A 19,345-nucleotide genomic window follows, 5' to 3' on the forward strand; every position below is an offset into this window, starting at 1 on the left:
GAGTGAACAGAGGGAGGTGGGAGCATTAGAACTGAGGCTCAGCCCAGCCTAAGGTGGCTGTGAGTGGGCAATTTGTGGCTTCTCACTGCCTGTGATGTCCAGGTGCACTTACACTTTTGGGAGAAACTTCTGCAGGGTAGAAGTCATGGGAGGTTGGGGATGAAACTGTTTGCTCCCACTGCAGCCTTTTGAAAAGCCACTTCACACTTCCTGGAAAGCCCACCCCAGAGCTTGCTTCACTTTGTTCCTGAGTGTGTAAATGAAGAAATTCAACAAAGAAGTTAAAACCGTGTAAAAGGTTATCACAAGTTTATTCAGACTCAGGGAGTTCTCTGCTGATGGTTTGACATACTGGAACTTGGTGGAATCATACCAAATCTTGATGACATTGAGAGGGACAGAGCAAGTGGAAAAGTCCTATTTCCAGCCATGGACTGACTGGACTTTCAGAATGGAAGAGATGATGTACATGTAGGAGATGAGAGTGACCACACAGGGGGTTACCACAACAACTACGGAGACAAGGAAGATCATTAGTTCCACATGTCATGTTCACTGGAGGAGAGGGCATGGCAGGTATCAATACTGCAGAGAAAATGATTGATGACATCTGGCCCACACAATGTCAACCTGGATGTCAGAAAGGCCAGCAGAGAGATGGCCAGAAAACCTTCCAGCCAGGAGCTGAGCACCAGCCCAGCAGAGAGGACACTGTTCATGAGGGAGCTGTATCTCAGAGGGTAGCATATGGCTATGAACTGATCATAAGCTATGACAGACAGGAGGAAACACTCAGTGGAGCCTAGGGGGAGAAGAAAGAACAACTGGAGGATGCAAGCACTGAAGAAAATGGTCTGGCTAGTCCCCGGCATGACTCCTATGGCTTTGGGAACAGCACCTGTAGTGTATCAGATCTCCAGAAAGGAGAGATGACAGAGGAAGAAGTACATTGGGGTATGAAGGTTGCTGTTTTTCCACACGAGGGCTATGATGGATGCATTGCCTGTTACTGCCAGGGAGTACATCTGTGCAAATACCACTCAAGGGAGACCTAGAAATGCCAAATGCCTGGGAAGCCAAGAAGGATTAATTCTTCCACATTTGTCCTATTTACAGTGTGTCCCCAAGTGTTGAGGTTCATCTGTAAAGACAGGAAGGGTTCTGTGAGAATTTGCATACCTGTGCCGGTTGTTCAGATGTTGCTAGTAGTGAAACAAAGCCATCATCCCTGACAAAGTGGTTGGTGCAGAGCATGGGAAAACAGCATCTACCCTAAGTTAAATTATCAAGGAAATCATTTGCTGCAGAAATATGTTTGGACTATTAGATCTGACCCTGAAAGTCAGGCCTTCACCATCAAATGAACATAGAGGATTATTTATTGAATCAAGTGCAAGCATCTCCTTTAGAACATGGTGAATGCAATTGCTTCCATTGGATTAAAATCCCATTTAGCAAACTGTTGTTGGGAGGCTGAGGGTCTCCAGCTACATGAAAGGCTTTTACTGAGGAAGGGAATAACATACCTGCACTCTTCATGGCAGGAAATACTGAGTTGCAATCTCAGCAAATGACATGGAGGTGACAGAGAACTGTCACATCATGGCACTGAAAGAGATTTTCTCACCTATTCAGTTGATCACAGGGGTTTTGAACTGAAATGGCACTCACACAGAGTAGCAGGCAAGCATGACAGTAATTACTGAAGGACTCGTGGTCTTGTATGTTTGCTTTCTTCCAAGTGTCAGCACAGACATACGAATCTCAGCACAGCTACTAGGGATAAGACTTTCTGTAAATTTGTCATCTCAGCATCAGGGGAAGGACTTCGGCTGATCAGGCTGAAAGATCTACAATGAAATACTATTAGTTCCTCAGTTTAGCCCCCTTCTTTGGGCAGAGAAAGACACTTGGGGAAAGAGACATGGTTCACCTTGCCAGATCATCATGGTTTAACCAGAGCTAGCAATATGACCATGATAGATGCTTGCTCACTGCCCCCTACTTCCACCCCAAACAGGGAAAAGAATGGAAAGGGAAGGGAGAAACTTGTAGATTGAGATAAACTGTTTAATAAAATAACAAAATAACACTAACATACTACTAATAATAAGAATACAAATATAAAATGAAAATAGAATATAGAATAAAAGATACTCATTGTAATTCCTGACGAACTCCAGATAAATCAGTCGCAGGAAGCAGCACCCTGGTCCCGTACAGCCAATCCCAGAGAGAAGAGAGGAAAAGGCAGAAAGGCCCAGAGACCACTGCAAAATGCCAGGATGGAAAAGGCCAAACTAAAGGAACTCCTGAATAGATCTCCATCAAAATGGAGCAGAACCAGAACAGGTCTCTGTCCTTGTCCATCCCGACTCTGTCCCAAGTCCTAGCTGGAAGATCCCAACTCTCCTTAAATATGAAGCTTGACTCTAATGGCATGGAATATTCTTATTGATCAGTCTGGATGTCAGTCAAGGTCTGCCCCATCCATACCCCTCTCCCAGCTGCCTAATGCTTGAGACAGAGAAATCTCAAAGACCTTGGCATCCAGACAACAACAACTGAAAACATTAACTCTGTCCTGGGGTGTCACCTTCTTTTTCTCAAACTAAATCAAAACAATGACCATGCTGGCTGTGAAAAAGAAAGGTTTCTAACTGCATTGAGAAAATTAACTCATTTTCAGTCAAACCAGCACAACATTGCTAAAAGCCCACTAGAAGTGCCAGGTTGTCTCTGAGGAATAAGGCAAGCATCTATTAAGCACCTCAGATGAATAAGATGGAAATCATAGCTTGGGAAGAGATATCCATGCCTCAGTGGTTGAAGGCAAAATTCTTAGACTTGAATACCCACCAAGGTACCTCTGGTGAGAAGCCAGGTGAACCAAGGGGTTTTATCTATGCTCTCCCTGCAGACAAGGGAGAATTCTTGATCAGTTCTCTAGGGGAGAACAGATCTCATCCTCAGGCGGGTGTCTAAGACAGATGGAGCTGAAACATCATCTGAAGGATCCCTTTCTCTCCTTTCTTCCTCCTTAGGAGTTCATATACCAGAACTCTCCTGTGGCTAAAGAACAGAGAAATCCCCCTTTATGTGATTCCCTTTAAACATGCAAGACATTGGAGGTCCATGCTATGTGTCTTGGGCAAATTCATTCACCAACCCAGCCAATGCAAATTATCCAAATGACATCTCTTCACATGCCATCCTCCAGATAGTCCCCTTGGCTGAGGGAGAACATTGGAAAGAGGTTGATTTATCAGAGGAGCTCTGGATGCAGTGATGTCAGGAGAAGCGTGAACAACTCACACTTTGCTGACTCACTTCAAGCTGTACACAACTGCTTGACGTTGTTTCCTCTCCATCCACCCGGTAGGTATTGACAGCCTGTGCTCCTGATTTTATTTCCCCCTCACAACCACCACTGTACTCCCACAAAGGGGCACCTTGTGTGCACACAGAGTGGGCAAAGTCTCTGCAGTTTAGCTCCATACAGGGAGAGCATACATCAGAGTCACCAGCGTCATAAGCATTAGCATAAGAACATCCCCACACCCACCTCATTAACACACTGAAGCTCCAACTGGCCACATCGAGGAAGGAAGGTTTTTGTTTTCCCTCTGTATGCCCCAGGGAGTTTGATCTCTGAGGCATCTCATGGGCTTGTGAGAGGTGCATAATGTTCTCTCTTCACACAGGCCAATTAAAGAACAGCAACACAATCCTCTGAAGTGCAGCCACTTGCTGACACACAGCTGATGTCTGAAATAGTCATGTCCCAAGAGACTGGTAATGTCAAGTAATTGATTCTGTTTATTAATATGATCTTGAAACCTTCAGGGTGGAATGTAACTGAAGGCAAATATGGACACATGAACACAGAGAGATTAAGGTAAGGGAGGGACCTGCCTCTTTTCCAAGCTTCTAACTGCAGTTAAGGTCAAAGTCTTCAGTCTTTCTTGGAGTGAAGATCTAAGTAAAGATCTAAGTGCAAAATCAGACAAGACACAAGTAGGGGCACATTGATCTCCTCTGTCTCCAGAGCAGGTGTCTCCAGGCAAGTCACTCATCTTTGCCCCATTGATCATCAGTGGAAAGAAATAGGCACTGTCAAGATTAAGTTCATCCTGTCTCATGCAGATCAGGCAATCCATCCCTTACAAGCACCTATTTCTCTTCTGTTGACACTCAAGATAGAATAGACAGCTGGCTTAGACAACACACACGTCTTGATGTCTTGTCATCTAGAGTCAGTTGAGAAGACTCACACCCGAAGAGGGGTTGTTTACATGTCCAGGGCCAGCACACAGGTTCTGTACTTGACAGAGTCATCTTCTGCAAGTCCTGTGTCAATGTGGTTGAGGGGAGACTGATCCGCACTTACTGTGAAGTGGAGGTGCCGCTAATGAGAGTAACGTGCCCAGCTTGAGCTCATTCACCCACACAAAAGCTTTCTCCCTGCTGTTCACCAGCCCCTGAGTACTTTGGATGTGGACAAGGGGGTTTAACTATGGGATGTGGGTGCTTGGAAGGCTAAGTAGCTGTGGGCTTATTGCTCAGAGAGGATGGGGACCTGGTGACAAATTAAAGGAAAAAGGCTGATGTACTTGATCTTACTGCACACATGCATTTCCATGCAGATATACATGCACGATCCTCTACACAGCTGTACACACACAAAAGCACACATCTGCATACACCTATGTCCACACAATTACCAGTCACACACAGTCATATTCTCCTGCATGAAGGCACGTGTGTGTGCTAAGACACATACACGCTCACAGACACCGTCTCCCAAACAGACACAGAGAACACTAGTGCACATGCACATTTGCATATGTATTACCACATGCACACACAAGTACATGTGAATGCACACATGAGCACAGCCAGAGGAACATGTACCTGAGCACCATCATGGACACACACCACAGAGAACCAGGACACTGAACACAAGCCCTCAGCCCCTCTAGACAGCTCTAGGCAAGTACTTCAGAGCCTACAGTTAAGGTAACAAATTAGTCACTGGCCAGCCCCATCAGCTTACTGAGCTCCAGGGTTTGGCAGTGGTTCAGTCAGCTGCTTTCTCACTATAAGACAGAGACAAACCAGAGCAGAGTCAATGCTGTCACAGCCTCTCCAGACACGGAACCTCTCCACATCCCAAATTGGTGTGTAATGGATAACATAAAAATGAGAGAACATCTGCACTGCTGCAACCTCACAAAGAATTCCCATATTACAAGGAAAATAAAATCCTGCAGTGTTAGAAGCTTCCACCTGACCCTGTTGATCTCCTCAAGGGTCTGGGACCAGCCCCTGCCCTTGCACAGGGAGCAGTGCCACAGTGGCAGCCTCATGCAGCAGCAGAAGGGTGTGTGTCTGGGACAATCCAGACTCCCCTGAGGTTACAGACACAGGCTGGGACATCAGAAGGGAGGTAGGTAGTAGTGAACTAGTCTCTAGACTCACTTTAATTTAAATACCCTCTCTTCAAAAGGCAGAGAAATGCAGGAGCAACATTAATTTACAGAGCAGCTGAAGAAATGGTTTGGCTGCCCTTTGAATATTCATGCTTTCTTTTTCTCTTTTTCCCAGTTGTAACAGATATGCAGGCCTTTTTTTTTTCCCTTTTGCATGCAGGTGCAGGTGGTGTATTGCCTACATGGCCTTTTAGCCTTTTTGCCTGTCTCCTCTCTCTTCTCTCCCTGGGATTGGTTTTGAGATCAGGTGCTGTTTCCTGGGACTGGTTGGTTAGCATGTTCAGGAGGAATTGCCTTGAATATATTTTATTTCTATTTTATATATATATATATATTTACTAGTAGTGTGTTAGTATTTTGTTATTTTTTTAAAGTCTGTTTATCTCAATCCAAGTTTCTTCCTTCCCTTTTTATTTTCTCCGCTATTGGAGTGGGTGTGGGAGGGGGTGAGTGAGCAGCTATCCTGGTTGTACTGCCAGCTCAGGTTAAACCATGACAACAGAGCAGCTGAAGAAATGCTTTGTCTGCCCTGTGGTGTTCATGCATTCTTTTCTTCTTTTCTCCAGTTGTAATTAATGTGCTGCCCTTTTTTTTTTTTTTATTCCTTATATTTTGCATGCAGGTGCAGGTGGTGTAATTGCCCACATGTAGCACAGCACAGCAGAGGACAAGTTATCCTCAGTAATCTGTCACATGGATCACTAACTGCTTGATGTACAGTGATCTTTGGGTGAGGGTGTTGACCAGTTATTTACTTCATGAGAACAAATACCAGCTCTTGAACCTGCTCAGAGCAGCTTTCACATCCTTGGTTCTTAAGATGTACATCAAGGGGCTGAGTAAGGGATTAAGAATGATGTAAAGAACAGCCACTGCTCTACCCAGTGTTGCTTTTGAGGGGGAGTCCCATGTAGGTGAAGATATCTGGGCCGTAGAAAGAGGCCACAGCAATGAAATGGGAAGCACAGGCTGAGACAGCTCAGTGCCTGCCTCCTGCAAAGCAGAGCCACAGCATGATTTTATCACCATTATAAATACCCAGCCTCTGGCAACAATGCCAATAGTTCAAAGTGTAAAAACTGCATGGATCCTGTACCCCTTTCCAAGATGTCCTCAGCTGCACAACCAAACTAGAGGTCATGCCAAGAGCCAGTAGCAGACCTGTGGCAGAGCTTTGGTGAAAGGGGTTGTTCATCTGTCAGGAGAAATGCCATTCCTCCCTTTTCTACAAGGACAGTTGGAGATGGTAACATCAGTGCAAAGGACCTGAGGTACCTTTTGCCTATTGCAAGGTTTAGTGCAGTAGGGTCAGAAAGTCCAGCTGTGCTCCTGTTGATGGTTCTTATTAAAGTATGGCTACAGAAAAAAAGAAATTTCAGACGTGCAAGTGAAATGCCCTCATAAACTTTTGGCTACCTGTCATTCTGAAATATGCTTCATGATCCATAACTCCCTTTTGGTGCAGGACATGGCTTTGGGGATTACCACACTTCCACTTGTATATTTTTGTAAAGATATCTAAATTTTCACAAAGGAAATAACATGTGGGACTGCAGTGGATGTCAAGAGACATTTCCAGCAATCAGAAGGGATGAGATATACATGAAAAAAAATGCCCTCCATGCAAAATGGAAGCCAGTTCCTGATCACACTCATTGAGGGGACCAATGAAACTATCAAGAGCTCTGAGCCCACCTGCAGTTCTCTTGCCATGTGCACCCAGTAACCACATCCAAGCTGATCTTCACGTTCTCCTGCATGCTCTGTGTCAGAGCAATTTGATCTCACTTAGAAATGCACTATGTCACTGTCCTCATTTCTGTGCTGACTGCCCTCAGCTTCCATGTGCTTAGCTCCAATTTCCACCCTCGACACCTTCAACAGCATGGCTGACTTTTCCTTGCTCCTCTTGCCCATGCGCGCTGGCTATGGCCCCTACATTGAGTGATGGAGGAGAGGGGAAGGTGCAGCAGTAGCTATGGGCTGTCCCAAGGGTTGCTCCCAGCTTTACAACTCAAAACATTCTGTAAAGCAAATCAGGTTCCAGAGTTCTGCACCCACCCCCTTTCACCCCAGCACAGCTCTGGCCATAGCAAGGGAATGCTCTTCCTCAAGAGCTCAGGGGGCTGCTGACCCCTCAGGGGCTCCTGCCTTTCTGGGCATTTGTGTGCAGAGACACAGCAAGGCAAGGCCTGATGGTCACTGGCAGCAGAGCAGCCAGGGATGACTTCCTCAGCTCCAAGTGATGGTGCCCAAAAGAGGAGCCACTGCAGAGTGTCCCAGCCTCCCATTCCTCTATCAATGGAGAAGGATTCCCTTGTGCCCTCACCCCCTTCTACCTCAGAGTAATGCCCTTCTCCTTTGGCAGCTTGGGGAGTTTCCACACAGGGAAAGACCACATGGAGTCCAGGTTTGAATGCAGCAGAACTTTAATGAACCAAAAGAGGGAAACAAAGTCACTGCAAGTGGAGGACAACAGTGCAAGAATCCCCACAGGAATCTGAAAGTCTGCAGTCCATAGTCAGGAAGAAGTTCATGCATGGTGTTTGTCTGCTTGCCCCATAGAGGGAGATGAGAGACGTGGTTTCCACCAGGCTGGCCTTGTGTGAGCCTTTTTGCCAAGGGGAAATGAAGCAAACAAAGTAAAAAGGAAAGGAAAAGCCATTCAGCTCTACTGAAAACACAGCCAATATCTCAATCCTTTGCCCAGCACCATGTTTTGAGTTCCTCAAGGTGTCTTCCTGGGACTTTCCCAGCATCTTTATCAGCGCAGGTACCTTCTGCCAAAGTAGCGGCTGGAAATGCCAGACAGGTCACAGCAGCCAGAGTTGATGGGCACTCCATCACAGCTGAGGATTCTGCCAACAGCAGCAGAGGTGGAGGAGCCCACAACGGTGTTCTGTGGGAAGGAGCTGAGGATGGGGCCAGGCAGGGTCACCACAACAGCAGGAGGCTCAATGACAACTCTGGAGTCCTGGCACTGCCTGACACAGGGCTCATTGCAGCTGTTGGCCAGTGGGGTTGGGCCACAGGGCTGGCAGGGCAGGCACTGGTCATAGCAGGACATGTCTTGAGAGCAGAGGTTCACCTGGGAGAGAAGAAGGGAGGAAAGAAAGCACAAGAGAGGGTGAGGAGCAGCCTGGTTACCCTGTCACAAAGAAACCAAGGCCACTTGTGAGTGGGGAGCTGGAAGCTGTGCCAGGAGCCACACAGTCTTCATTGCCCTACAAAGAGAAGCCTGGCCTACAGAGCCTCTCTCCTAGTACATAAACAAAAACTCCTTCTCCCATGTTCCCGCACCTCTCCAAGCACAGCTTCTCTCCACTTCTTTCTGTCATGAGAAGATCTAAACCCCAGGACAGGACATAGCAAATCTCAGCAGACATGTCCATTGATGAGAGATGACAAGTCAGAATAGGTCAAGAAGAGGCTTCAGACTTACCTGGTTCCCAAGCAGAAGGAGGAAAGGGAAGTAGATGAGAGAGCAGGGACTTAGGCTGCCTTTTTATATCTATCTTTCATTGCCGCAGGACCAGAGGCATCCTTGGTAGAAGTAACAATTTTATGGCAAGCTCATCTTGGATGCAAACCATCACAGCTAATTATATGGGCTATGCTTTACTTTCCAACACTGCTGCCTTTTCATTTCCAGGTTTGTGCCATGTCTGTTCCTCAATGAAACATACTTCTGATCTCTGGGATGAAAGGCCCCAGCATTTCTCTGGCAGGAATGCAGTAGTGCAAGCAGAAGAATCAAGTGTGGAATGTGTCCAGAGGACAGAGTTGGTGTCAACCTGAGCCAGTCTGTTGGATCTGTTTGGGTCTTTCTCAGGAAGAAACTCTGGCCATCCTCAGTTGGACACACTTGGGCTCCTGTGTATGAGGACATGTCAAGTCCTTTACTTTCCTGCCCACCTCAGCTCACCCCAATGATCCCTTGTTTTTTCCTTCCCAGGTGTGAGTGCTCTGCTGCTTGGGTTTGACCCCATCCTTCCTTACACTACCTGTTCCCCAGGGGTCATGAGCAGAGTCCATGAACTTCTCTGACACCATGGTTCATGGTGTTGCTATGTGTGTTCTTTTTCTGTGTGTACTTGTGAGCAGCCAGGTTTGTGCAGATGTGGGTGAGAGCACAAACTTGTGCATAATTTCATGCTGCTGTGTATGAGCCTCTGTGTGTGTGCCTCTTTGTGTGTTACACATCATGAGGAAACATGCTGTTCATGGCAGGGAGATTCTCCACTGTTCTGTCCATGAGCACCACAGAGCAGCAGGTTTCCAGGGTCTGAGTGGAGTGTGAGTGCAGGTGAGTGGTGATGGCATCAGCCTGTTCAAGATCTGTCCAAGGAAGAGGCCCCAAAATGCAGCCCCTGTCTCCTGAGCCCTCCTTTTGCTACCCCTACAAAACTCTCACTCTTCTGCTCCTCATTTCAGAAGGATGGTTTCACTGCAGTTTGAATTCTTAGATTAATTCAGTGTAACAATATTGGGTGTGTCTCAGCATAGCTGCCAGTACCCTCTGCCTGCCTCTCCAGGCCGAGAAACAGCTGCTCCCCCCAACACTAGAGAGTTCAAATGGATGGGGTTTGTTTTATGGGCAAGGAGAATGGCTGAAGGATCCCTGCACATCGTGTGCTAGCCATCCCTGAGTGCATCTGCTTCCCATGCACTGTTGAGTGTCTTTGGGATGGAACACAGGCCTCCCTCTTGTACAAGCCAATCCTAAATGTACCTGTGCAGTCCATCAATCAGGTGCTGTGTCAGGCAGGGACTATGACCTTCAATCAGACAGGTATTGAATGAAGAGAACATGGAGTCTGATATCACTGTGCTGTGACTAGGACAGACCCTGTGGCTTGCACAGGAAAACCGAAGTACTGATGGTCTTCCACCCACAAACACCTTCATGTCCCACACTGGAATGCTCACTCCCAGCTGCACAAAATCAGAGGCTGCTTATTCCAGACCCTAAGCTCAGAGGCAGCTCTGGGAAGCTGGTCCACCTCCTGGGTCAGGGCTGCAGCTGGTACTGTGCGGGATTCTTCTTGCTGGAGAAGGGGCAAAGTCCGGTTACCAGGAGCCAAAGTTGTGGCAGTTCACAGCAACGGAGCCCTGTGAGCCTGAGCGAGACCCCGAGGGGCGCCAGCGCAGGACTCAGCCTCGGGGCGGAGCTGGCGGAGGAGAGGGGAGAGGGGAGAGAGGAGAGAGGAGAGAGGAGAGAGGAGAGAGGAGAGAGGAGAGGAGAGGAGAGGAGAGGAGAGGAGAGGACAGGACAGGACAGGACAGGACAGGACAGGACAGGACAGGAGAGGACAGGAGAAGAAGGAGACGGAGGAGGAGGAGACGGAAGAGGAGGAGACGGCGCGGCCGAAGCAGAGAACCGGGGCTGGCGGGGGGCAGCGAGGTGCGGGCGGCGGAGCGGCGGGATGCGGCGGTGTCGGGGCGCAGGGCTGGCGGGACTGGCCGCGGTGCTCCTGGGTGCGTGGGGCTGGGGAGTCTGGGTGGGGGACGGGGCTGAGACTGGGGTGGTCCCCACAGTTTCCTCTATGCTGTCGTCCCCTGGCTTCTTCATGGATCTGCCTCTCGAATCATCCTCCCGTTCCATTACTTCCATTCCATATTCCCTCAGAAAACTCATTGCTCTATTCTTTGTCCAACTCTTCATTTTTCTTTGTTTTCCTCTATCTTTCCATATAATGCCTGCATAATAATGCAATTATTGCATCTTTCCTTCTTTCCTTCTTTTCTTGTTCTTTCCCTTCTCCACCTTCTTCTTCAATAACTTCACTGTTGCACCTATCATTCATGCATTCATCTCTCTCCCCACTATTAATGGACACTTCTATTACTGCACACATCAACACTCTCCAGAAATTCATCTCATCTCATCTCAATCATCATATCATCATCATCATCTTTGTTTGTTTAGGATGGCCTCTGCTGCATCTGTTCTGGGAAAGAAGCACTCAGGGTTGGGAATTTTATCAGTTTTTTTAATTCTTTTTCTCCTCGGCAGTGGCTGTGGGCAGAGCCCAGGTGCAGCAGGAACCATCAGCAGAGACCTCCGAGGGCACCGAAATCAGCATCAACTGCTCACACCCAAATATACGGACCGGTGAAGGCATCTACTGGTACCGTCAGCTCCCGGGACGAGGTCTCACGTTCCTCGTGTGGAGTATTAGAGGCTCCAAAGCTCTGTCGGACCCGCCGGGGCGGCTGTCGGTGGCGGCAGACCGCCGGTCCAGCGCCCTGTGGCTCGAACGGCCCCGGCGCGGGGACGCGGCGGTGTATTACTGCGCCGTGAGTGACACGGGGAGACGAGCCGGGGCTGCGGCCGGACACGAACCGCCGCGGGTGGGGCCGGGCGGCTGTGGCGGGGGCGGGGTGACAGTCTAAGTGTGTCCGCCAAGGGGCGCTGCCGCTCCGCCCGCCGGGGCTGCCTCGTCTGTCAGGCTTGAACCTGTTCAGCCCCCACCATGTATTGGCCACACTGGGGCAGACTTCAAGTCTTGTGGAGATGAGCCACAGGCTTCTGAAATAATAGAAGCCAACAGGAAAACACAGGTGTAATACTTCAAGGAAATTAAGGGGTGTTCCTCTGTATGGGAATTGCAGAAGACTGGGTGAAAAGGGGAAAGGTAAACATGCTCAAGTGACCCGCAGCTGGGGTAAAAAGAAAGCACATACATCACACATTGTTTTACTGACCTTGTGTGCTTGACAAGTAGAACTTCTGTATTAGATAACACAGGCCTGACAGAAATCCTACGGTACCTTATCATGTCTGAGATTCCTGCTTTGTTTTGAGAAAGAGCAGAGCACAGCAAGAGGCTGCATCTGCTCCAAACCTTGAAATATAGGTGAGCACAGCCGGCCTAGCGATCTTCCTGCAAGGCTAAACTTACCAGCGCCTGCGTCCCCACTTATGCCGCCTCTGCCTGGGAGCTTAGGTCCAGCTTCAGAGATCCCCCAATGGAGAGGTAACTAAAATAAAACTTGCTCTTTGCAATTGCATTCATGGCCTCTGGCTCTTCTTGCTTGCCCACACATCCTCTAAGGTGATGCAGCCAACAGCCCAGCTGAAGTGCCTCTACACCAGTGCATGCAGCATAGGCAACAAACAGGAGGAGCTGGAAGCCACTGTGCTGCTAGAAAGCTATAGCCTTGTGACTGTTACAGAAACTAGGTGGGATGGATCCCAAGACTGGAGTGTGGCTGTCAATGGCTACAGGCTGTTCAGAAGGGACAGACAATGAAGAAAGGGTAGAGGGTTTGCCCTCTACATCAGAAGATGGATAGAGTGCAAAGAGCTGTCTCTGAAGAATAGCCATGAGCAGGCTTATAGCTTATGGGTGAGAACAAGAGACCAGGGTAACAAAGGAGACGTAGGCTACGTTGGCCTAAGGGGTTGGAGGTCTGAGGTGAGTGAGAGCTGTCAGGAGACCTCTGGGAAGAGACTGTGGGCTCCAGCCAGTCCCCAGGGGCTCTGTGTGGCTTGAGTAGCTGACAAAGCAGTTCACAGCCCATGGTCAGAGGCTTCAGGGGCACAGAGTGAAGGATCAACCCTTCTCCCTGTCACAGCTGGACTTCCTAACTGTGTTTCCAAGGAACTACTGACAGGTGGACAAATAAGGCAGAGCAACAGGAATGGCCAGGCCAGCCCATGAATCAGACACAAGGTCACATGGGATTGGCCCCTTTTATCCCTGCCTCCTTCCATCTTCCTGTACTTGCTCGAGGCCAGACTGCCTTGATTCTTCCCTGTCTCTGCTGTTTCTTCTAAGTATCTCACGTCTTGCACCATCCTAAAATACTTTTTGCACTGCATTCCATAATGAGCTCTGATCCCATTGTAGGCAAAAACACCCAGATGTTTATAAGGTGATCCTCTCTTCTCACCCTTCTGGGAGGTGTCATGTCCAGACAAGGAGTTGATTTTGCTACCTGAAGGGATGGAGAGAAAGTGGTAAAGGGTTTTGTGTCCTCTGGCCAGAGGTGTGTCTGACCCTGGGTAGGATGTGTACAGCATGTGCTATTCCCAGATATATTTCCCTTGAAGGACCTCATCTGTGGTCTGGGGATAAGGGAGAGAAAGCTGCTGTGGGGAGAGGGAATCTGACTCCTGCTTCCTGGTACCTTTGGCTGTTCCCTATTGTACCTCCTTTCAGACACTACCAAGGGACAAGGAGGACATGGGTGGTTGCAAAGGGGCTCATCTCCAACTCTGTGAGAGGTACATGCAGGTCTCTGTCTCTGGCTGGGCACTGGATGGCAAGAGTAGTTCACCATGGACATTCCTCCTGTGCTGGTGGCAAGCTGGGCTGCTCATGATGTCCAGGAGGAACAGAACACAGAGAAACAGCCTGCAGCCTACTGTTGCCTGACAGGAGACTGCTCGATCTCTTCCTTCAGGCACATGAACCCTCAGGTGCCCCAGGACCCTTTAGTAATGTGACTTGGAGATGAGAGGCACTACTTATGTACCATCATATGTCTACCTGAGAGGATGCTCAAGCACCTTCTGACTTGGAAGGCTGTCAGGAGCCCAGCTGTGGCCTGACTGCCAAAGGTGAACCTCCCAATGCTGAAAAACATTCCTCTGGCCTTTGCAAACCTGGAAGACAGTAAGAGTCACAGTTTGATGTCTTTCCTTGGCCTGAGCACTTTAACAGCTTTAATTTCTCATCCTACGGAGCCTCTTTATGGCAGAGATGTGGAGTCCCAAGGACACCTTACTCAGGAGACTCTCAATTCCCTCCTGTGAGCTCTTTGCACCCATTGCCAAGGTCCCACCTGAGCCTTCTCTTACCCAGGCAGAACATTGCCAGCCCTCTCAGTGTATCCTCATAGGAAAGTTGCTTCAGTCCCTGCACCATTTTGCTTGTCTCTCTTCAGCGTATTTCTTGTACTGGGGTGCCCAGAGCTGGAGCCAGCACTCCAGAGGTGGCCTCACCAGCACTTAGTAGAGAAGAAGGATCATGTTACTTGTTCTGCTGGTGATTTCCTTTCTACTGCAGCTCAGGCTGCTGTTGGCTTCCTTGCCATGAGGGTCCATTGCCACAGCAGACACAGGAACACCCCAGAGCTGCTGAAACTGAGCAGGACACAGCAGTGAGTATTCAGGAGAAGCATCCCAGCTGCTTGTCCTCTTTTCTCAGCTTCCACCAGTGACCACTGTAGGAAAAAAGGGAGCTTTTGGTTGGAGACATGACTGCTCCTGTGGTTTTATCTCCTAGCCAAAGAAGCCAAAGGAGGGAAAAAGTCTTTCTAGCCCTGCATCTGGGGATCAGTGAAAGCCTCAACATGTGAGCAAGCCCTGTCAGCCAGGCACTGGACAAGGGTCTCCGTTCGACTCCTTGAGCTGTTCTCCTGCTATTCATGTCTCTCCTCCAGCTCTGGGGACCCACTGATGCTTTGCTGGGGAAGTTCCCATGTCCCTGAGTCCCTGTGAGTTCTCCACCCAACAGAAAGATGCTGGTGGCTGCAGTTCTGGGATTGAATTTGGCCACTTGTGAATGTCTCTTGTTACACTAGTCTGTTTTGGAAAGCAAAGAACTGACCCTGGAAAGCATCTGTTGTGGAAGCTAACAAAAGCAGCCATGGTGGCAGGCCAACATGCTCTAATTAATATGATGATGGCACTTCAGTAGGCTGTGACGGTGGCTGTTGGCAGTGATGACTTCTGAGGTGACAAAGCTCAGTCTCTGCCCCTGGAGAAATATGTCTATGTGAGGTACTGGAAGGTGGATGAGAAGCCCCATACCCACCTGGATGGGGCAAGAATGATAAGAATTTGATCCAACCTGGAGGTGGAATTCAGGTCTGTTGTCATGCTTGTTCATGCACACAAACACTTGTGAGGATGGATTCAGGATCTTGCAAGAAATGAAGAACATCTGGTATGATTGGATATGTTGGAATACAGGGATACAAACTCATTTCAGAATTACATTTCACATGACCTAAGTGCGTTTTTACACCCACTTTACATCTGAAACTGATTGCCCTTTCGGCCAAGCTTTCCTTTTCTTTCTGGTTTGTAGCATCTCTAGTGTCCTGGAAAGCGAATGCCAAGGCTTAGTGTTGCGGGAGTTGTAGGGGGACACTTCAGAGACTGAGTTCACCATGTGGTTTCCTCCCAGAGCCTTGACTCAAGAGACTCCATTTCCTCTGGGTACAGGAGACTTTCAGCTTCTTGAGGAACTTGCTCACCTGAGGAAATTCAGGACATGCCACTGTAAGTGCATGTGGAAAGTTAGAATGGCTAGTTCACTATGTCTGGCAGATTAAGTCTCTTTTCCTTTCAAAGGGAAGAACAATGAAAAGGGAAAGTGATAAACAAAGCACACAATGACACCAGTCTCCCAGTAAGTGATAAGGGAAACAAGGAGGGAAACCAGAGCTCTGCAGTGTCTAATGGGTGGAGGATTAGTAAACTGTGGGTGTGGCTCTGAAGTGGGACAGGCTGAGCTTTGTGAGTGACAATGAATGACAAGAGGAACATGAGGATTATGAGTGTTTGAGGGGGGCCCTGTGGGTCTTCAGATGCTGAGATCCCTGGATTCATGCAGTGTTGTACAGACTCAGGTGGATTTTTGCAAGACACATTGCTGATCCCATCCAGAAAGACCTTCTGGTTTGCTCCCATGCTGTGGTGCCTTTTATTTTGTGAAACAAACTAAGTAACTAATAAAAGCAAAACAAACAAACAAACAAACAAACCCACCAAAAAAAAAAAAAAAACACACACACACAAACCCAAAACAAAACAAAGACAAAAATCCACTAAACCAACACCATACATCATCTCCTGATGCGTCAAAAGGTGATTTCTGCCATAATACCTACCAGAGCACAGCACAGGCTGGCACAGGGCACTCCAGCAGATTCTCTTGCAGCAGCTACTCATGCTAACTTAGGAGCTTCTGAAGCCTTTAGTGCAAGGCTCAATAAAGCAGACATATTTTGCCCAAGGTCACTGACTTCTTGAATACAACGTCTTCCACAAGGCTCCCAGTACACCTCCCCTCTTTATGCAGTCTCCCTGGGTACCCAGAAACACTGTTAGTATGTTTAGGGCCTTGTCCTTCCCCATAATGCTCCCCAGAATCCCTGTTAGGGTTATCACCATGATTTCCCCAGTTGAGTGCACAGCTGGTCATGTTTTTGCATGTGTTTTCTTGTCTGTACTTGTCTGTGTGCAAGTGTTTATTGGTGCATATTTTTGCATGATTCTGCACAGGTGTGCATGACCATGAGCATCTTTGTGTGTGCCTGCTTGTCACTCATCACGAGAGGATTTGCCAGTCACAGCAGCGTCACTCTCCACTGGTCTGTCCATGCCCTTTACAGAACAGCCAGAGCCAGAAGAAGCCTGAGTGTAGCTGAACAAACAGAACAAACAGAACAAACAGCTGAACAGAACAAACCTGGCAGAGAACTGCCCACAGCACAGGCACTGAAATACAACCTTCTGTATCTTCAGCCCTCTGTTTCCGGCCCCTGAAAGGCTCACACTCAACTACTACTGATTTCAGGCCCAAACAACGATGGTTTGACACCAGTTTGTATTCTTAGTACAATTCAAAATGACAGTATTTGGAATGCCTTAGCATAGCTAGAAGTCACCACTCTGTTCACCAGCCCAAGACACAGCTGTTGTCTCAAGTGAAGAGAGTACAAAAGGAAGGGGTTTGCTTTATGTGTTCCTTTCTTGAGGCAAGGACACATTACTGGTTTGTTGTCAACCTGGTGTCCAGCTGGACCACCCATGTCATTTTCTGCAAAGCTGCTTTTCAGCTGAGCAGTCTCCAGCACATACTGGTACACGGGGTTGTTCCTCCTTGGCTGCGGGGCTTCGTACTTTGTGTACAAAGGCGGAATCATGGGTGCCTTGTTGCCCTCCCACAGGTGCTACACCAAACCAGCTCCTTCCTATTGTGGCTCTCAAGGTGTTCACCTCAGTTGAGCAGTCTGTCACAGTCACCTGCACCATTACCTCCTTGTACCAAAATCCCTCTTTCTGGTACTTGTAATCTGAGACCAGTGAGCTCAGGTACCTCCTGGGCAATGCTGGGTCCTCCAAGAGTGGTGGCTGCTTTTTGCAGGGGATGTTCACCACCTGAGCAGGTTTCAGCTGAGGATCTGCAATTTACAGGGCCAACCTCACCTTGCAACCTTGGCTGACAGAGTGTATCACTGCAGAACTGGATGCATAGCAGTGAAGCTTCCACTTTCCAAAGTATGTGAAGTAGCCAACAAAATGAGAAACACAGCAAAGGCTGTGGATTTGCCAGGAAGCTGGAGTGAGAGAAAAGTGTTACACAGGAGCAGTTTCTCCCAGTGTCAGGGCTGTTCCCTGGGCATTTCTCTGCTCACTGGCTCCAAACACCAGGATTTTGCCTTCTGGCCTTGTCCCAGTCCCTTTCCCTTCCACTGTGCCAGCAGCGGCTGGAGATCACCAACCCCTGTCCTCATGCCTTGCAGAGCTGTAGAGCTGCACTGGGGATGGGGTTGCAGATCCCCCCACTCCATCACCCCATCAGTCTGCCCTGCCTCAGCCGGCACTGAGCCTACCCACTGGAGCCAGGACTCCATCACCCTATTCTAGCAATTTATATATTCACCCATTAAAATACCTTTCTTTGCCCCTTAACAGCTTCTACCCCATGTCTGTAAGCCCTCAGGCATGGAGAAATACTGAACAGCTGCTTCCAAAGCAACCTTTTGAAAATAACACTACACCTGCGTTTCCCAAAGCACTGAACGTTATGAGGTGCTGTTGTGCTTTCAAAAGCCCTCCCAGCAAGAAAGAGCATACAAAAGAAGATACACTCTACAGCAAGAGAGAGATCTTCATTGCAGAGAAAATATTATAAAGGCAGAGGGGGACTCAGGGGAAAGTGCAGGAAGCTGCTGAGATTGTCCACTCTGCTGCAAAGACAAGCAAAGGCAAAAGGTGAATGGGCCCCATTCTTGCTGTCCTCACTCCAGAGGCGTGACTATGTCACACATGCTCTGGCACACTCTGCAGGATGCAGCTATTTCTTTGTGCTGCCAAGAGTGCCTTGTTCTGTAGTGTGCTGAGAGTCTTCTGAAGGACAAGGATTCTGGAGCCAGGAACAATGATCTTCACCATGGCTGTGCCAGCATATGTCCTGCTAATCCACTCAGGTGGGTGTATTCATGCACTTTCTATTGTCTCTTGCAGTTTTTAGTAGGTTATGTGAAGGTCTGTGCTGACAAGATGATGAGGTTGGGGAGAAATGCAGAGGGTTGATGGAAGCAAATATCTCAACTTTCCTTTAATTTGGGAAGACAGAAAGGTTTGGTGGCAAACACAGCCTTAAGCACAGAGCAGGATGGAAGTGCTCCATAGACACATTTCTGCCTGTGTTGCAGGTCTTGTTGGAGGTGATCCCCAGACGCAATTCTTCTCTCAAGTGTCAGCCACAGTTGGGCAGCAAGTGGTTCTGCCCTGCCAGTCCACCGCTGAGGACAGTGACAGCGTTTTGAATTTCTTCTGGTACCGCCAGCTCCCCGAGGAAACCTTAACATTTCTCCTGGAAGCATTTACAGCTTCAGGGAATGCCAAGTTCCGAAATGGCAAATTCTCTATGGTGGTCTACAAAAATAAAACAGCTCCCCTAGAAATAGCAACTGCCTCTTTCGAGGACACTGCGATTTACTACTGTGCTCTGAAACACCACATTAAGCTAAGCCCCATTTCCGCTCGTGCAAAATCTGTATTGCCAAGAACAGCACCTCCAGCAGGAATGACAGGAAAAGACACCCAAGGGTGCCCTGGCAATTCCAAGTACTTCCTCTTAACCACCTCTCAGCTTTTCAGTTCA

At 48.4% G+C, this 19,345-nt stretch overlaps 1 protein-coding gene across 1 annotated transcript; it reads right to left on the bottom strand.

Moving 5' to 3' along the window:
- Nucleotides 1-201: 201 nt before the first annotated feature.
- Nucleotides 202-9,545, bottom strand: LOC106145821 (olfactory receptor 6F1). Its single transcript, XM_065039893.1, is given in 5 exon segments — nucleotides 202-548; nucleotides 551-802; nucleotides 4,391-4,488; nucleotides 8,270-8,580; nucleotides 9,492-9,545. Coding segments are annotated over 5 exon segments (1,062 nt in total).
- Nucleotides 9,546-19,345: the final 9,800 nt, after the last annotated feature.

Source organism: Columba livia, chromosome 23 (assembly GCF_036013475.1).
Source record: "Columba livia isolate bColLiv1 breed racing homer chromosome 23, bColLiv1.pat.W.v2, whole genome shotgun sequence".
Lineage (NCBI taxonomy): Eukaryota > Metazoa > Chordata > Aves > Columbiformes > Columbidae > Columba > Columba livia.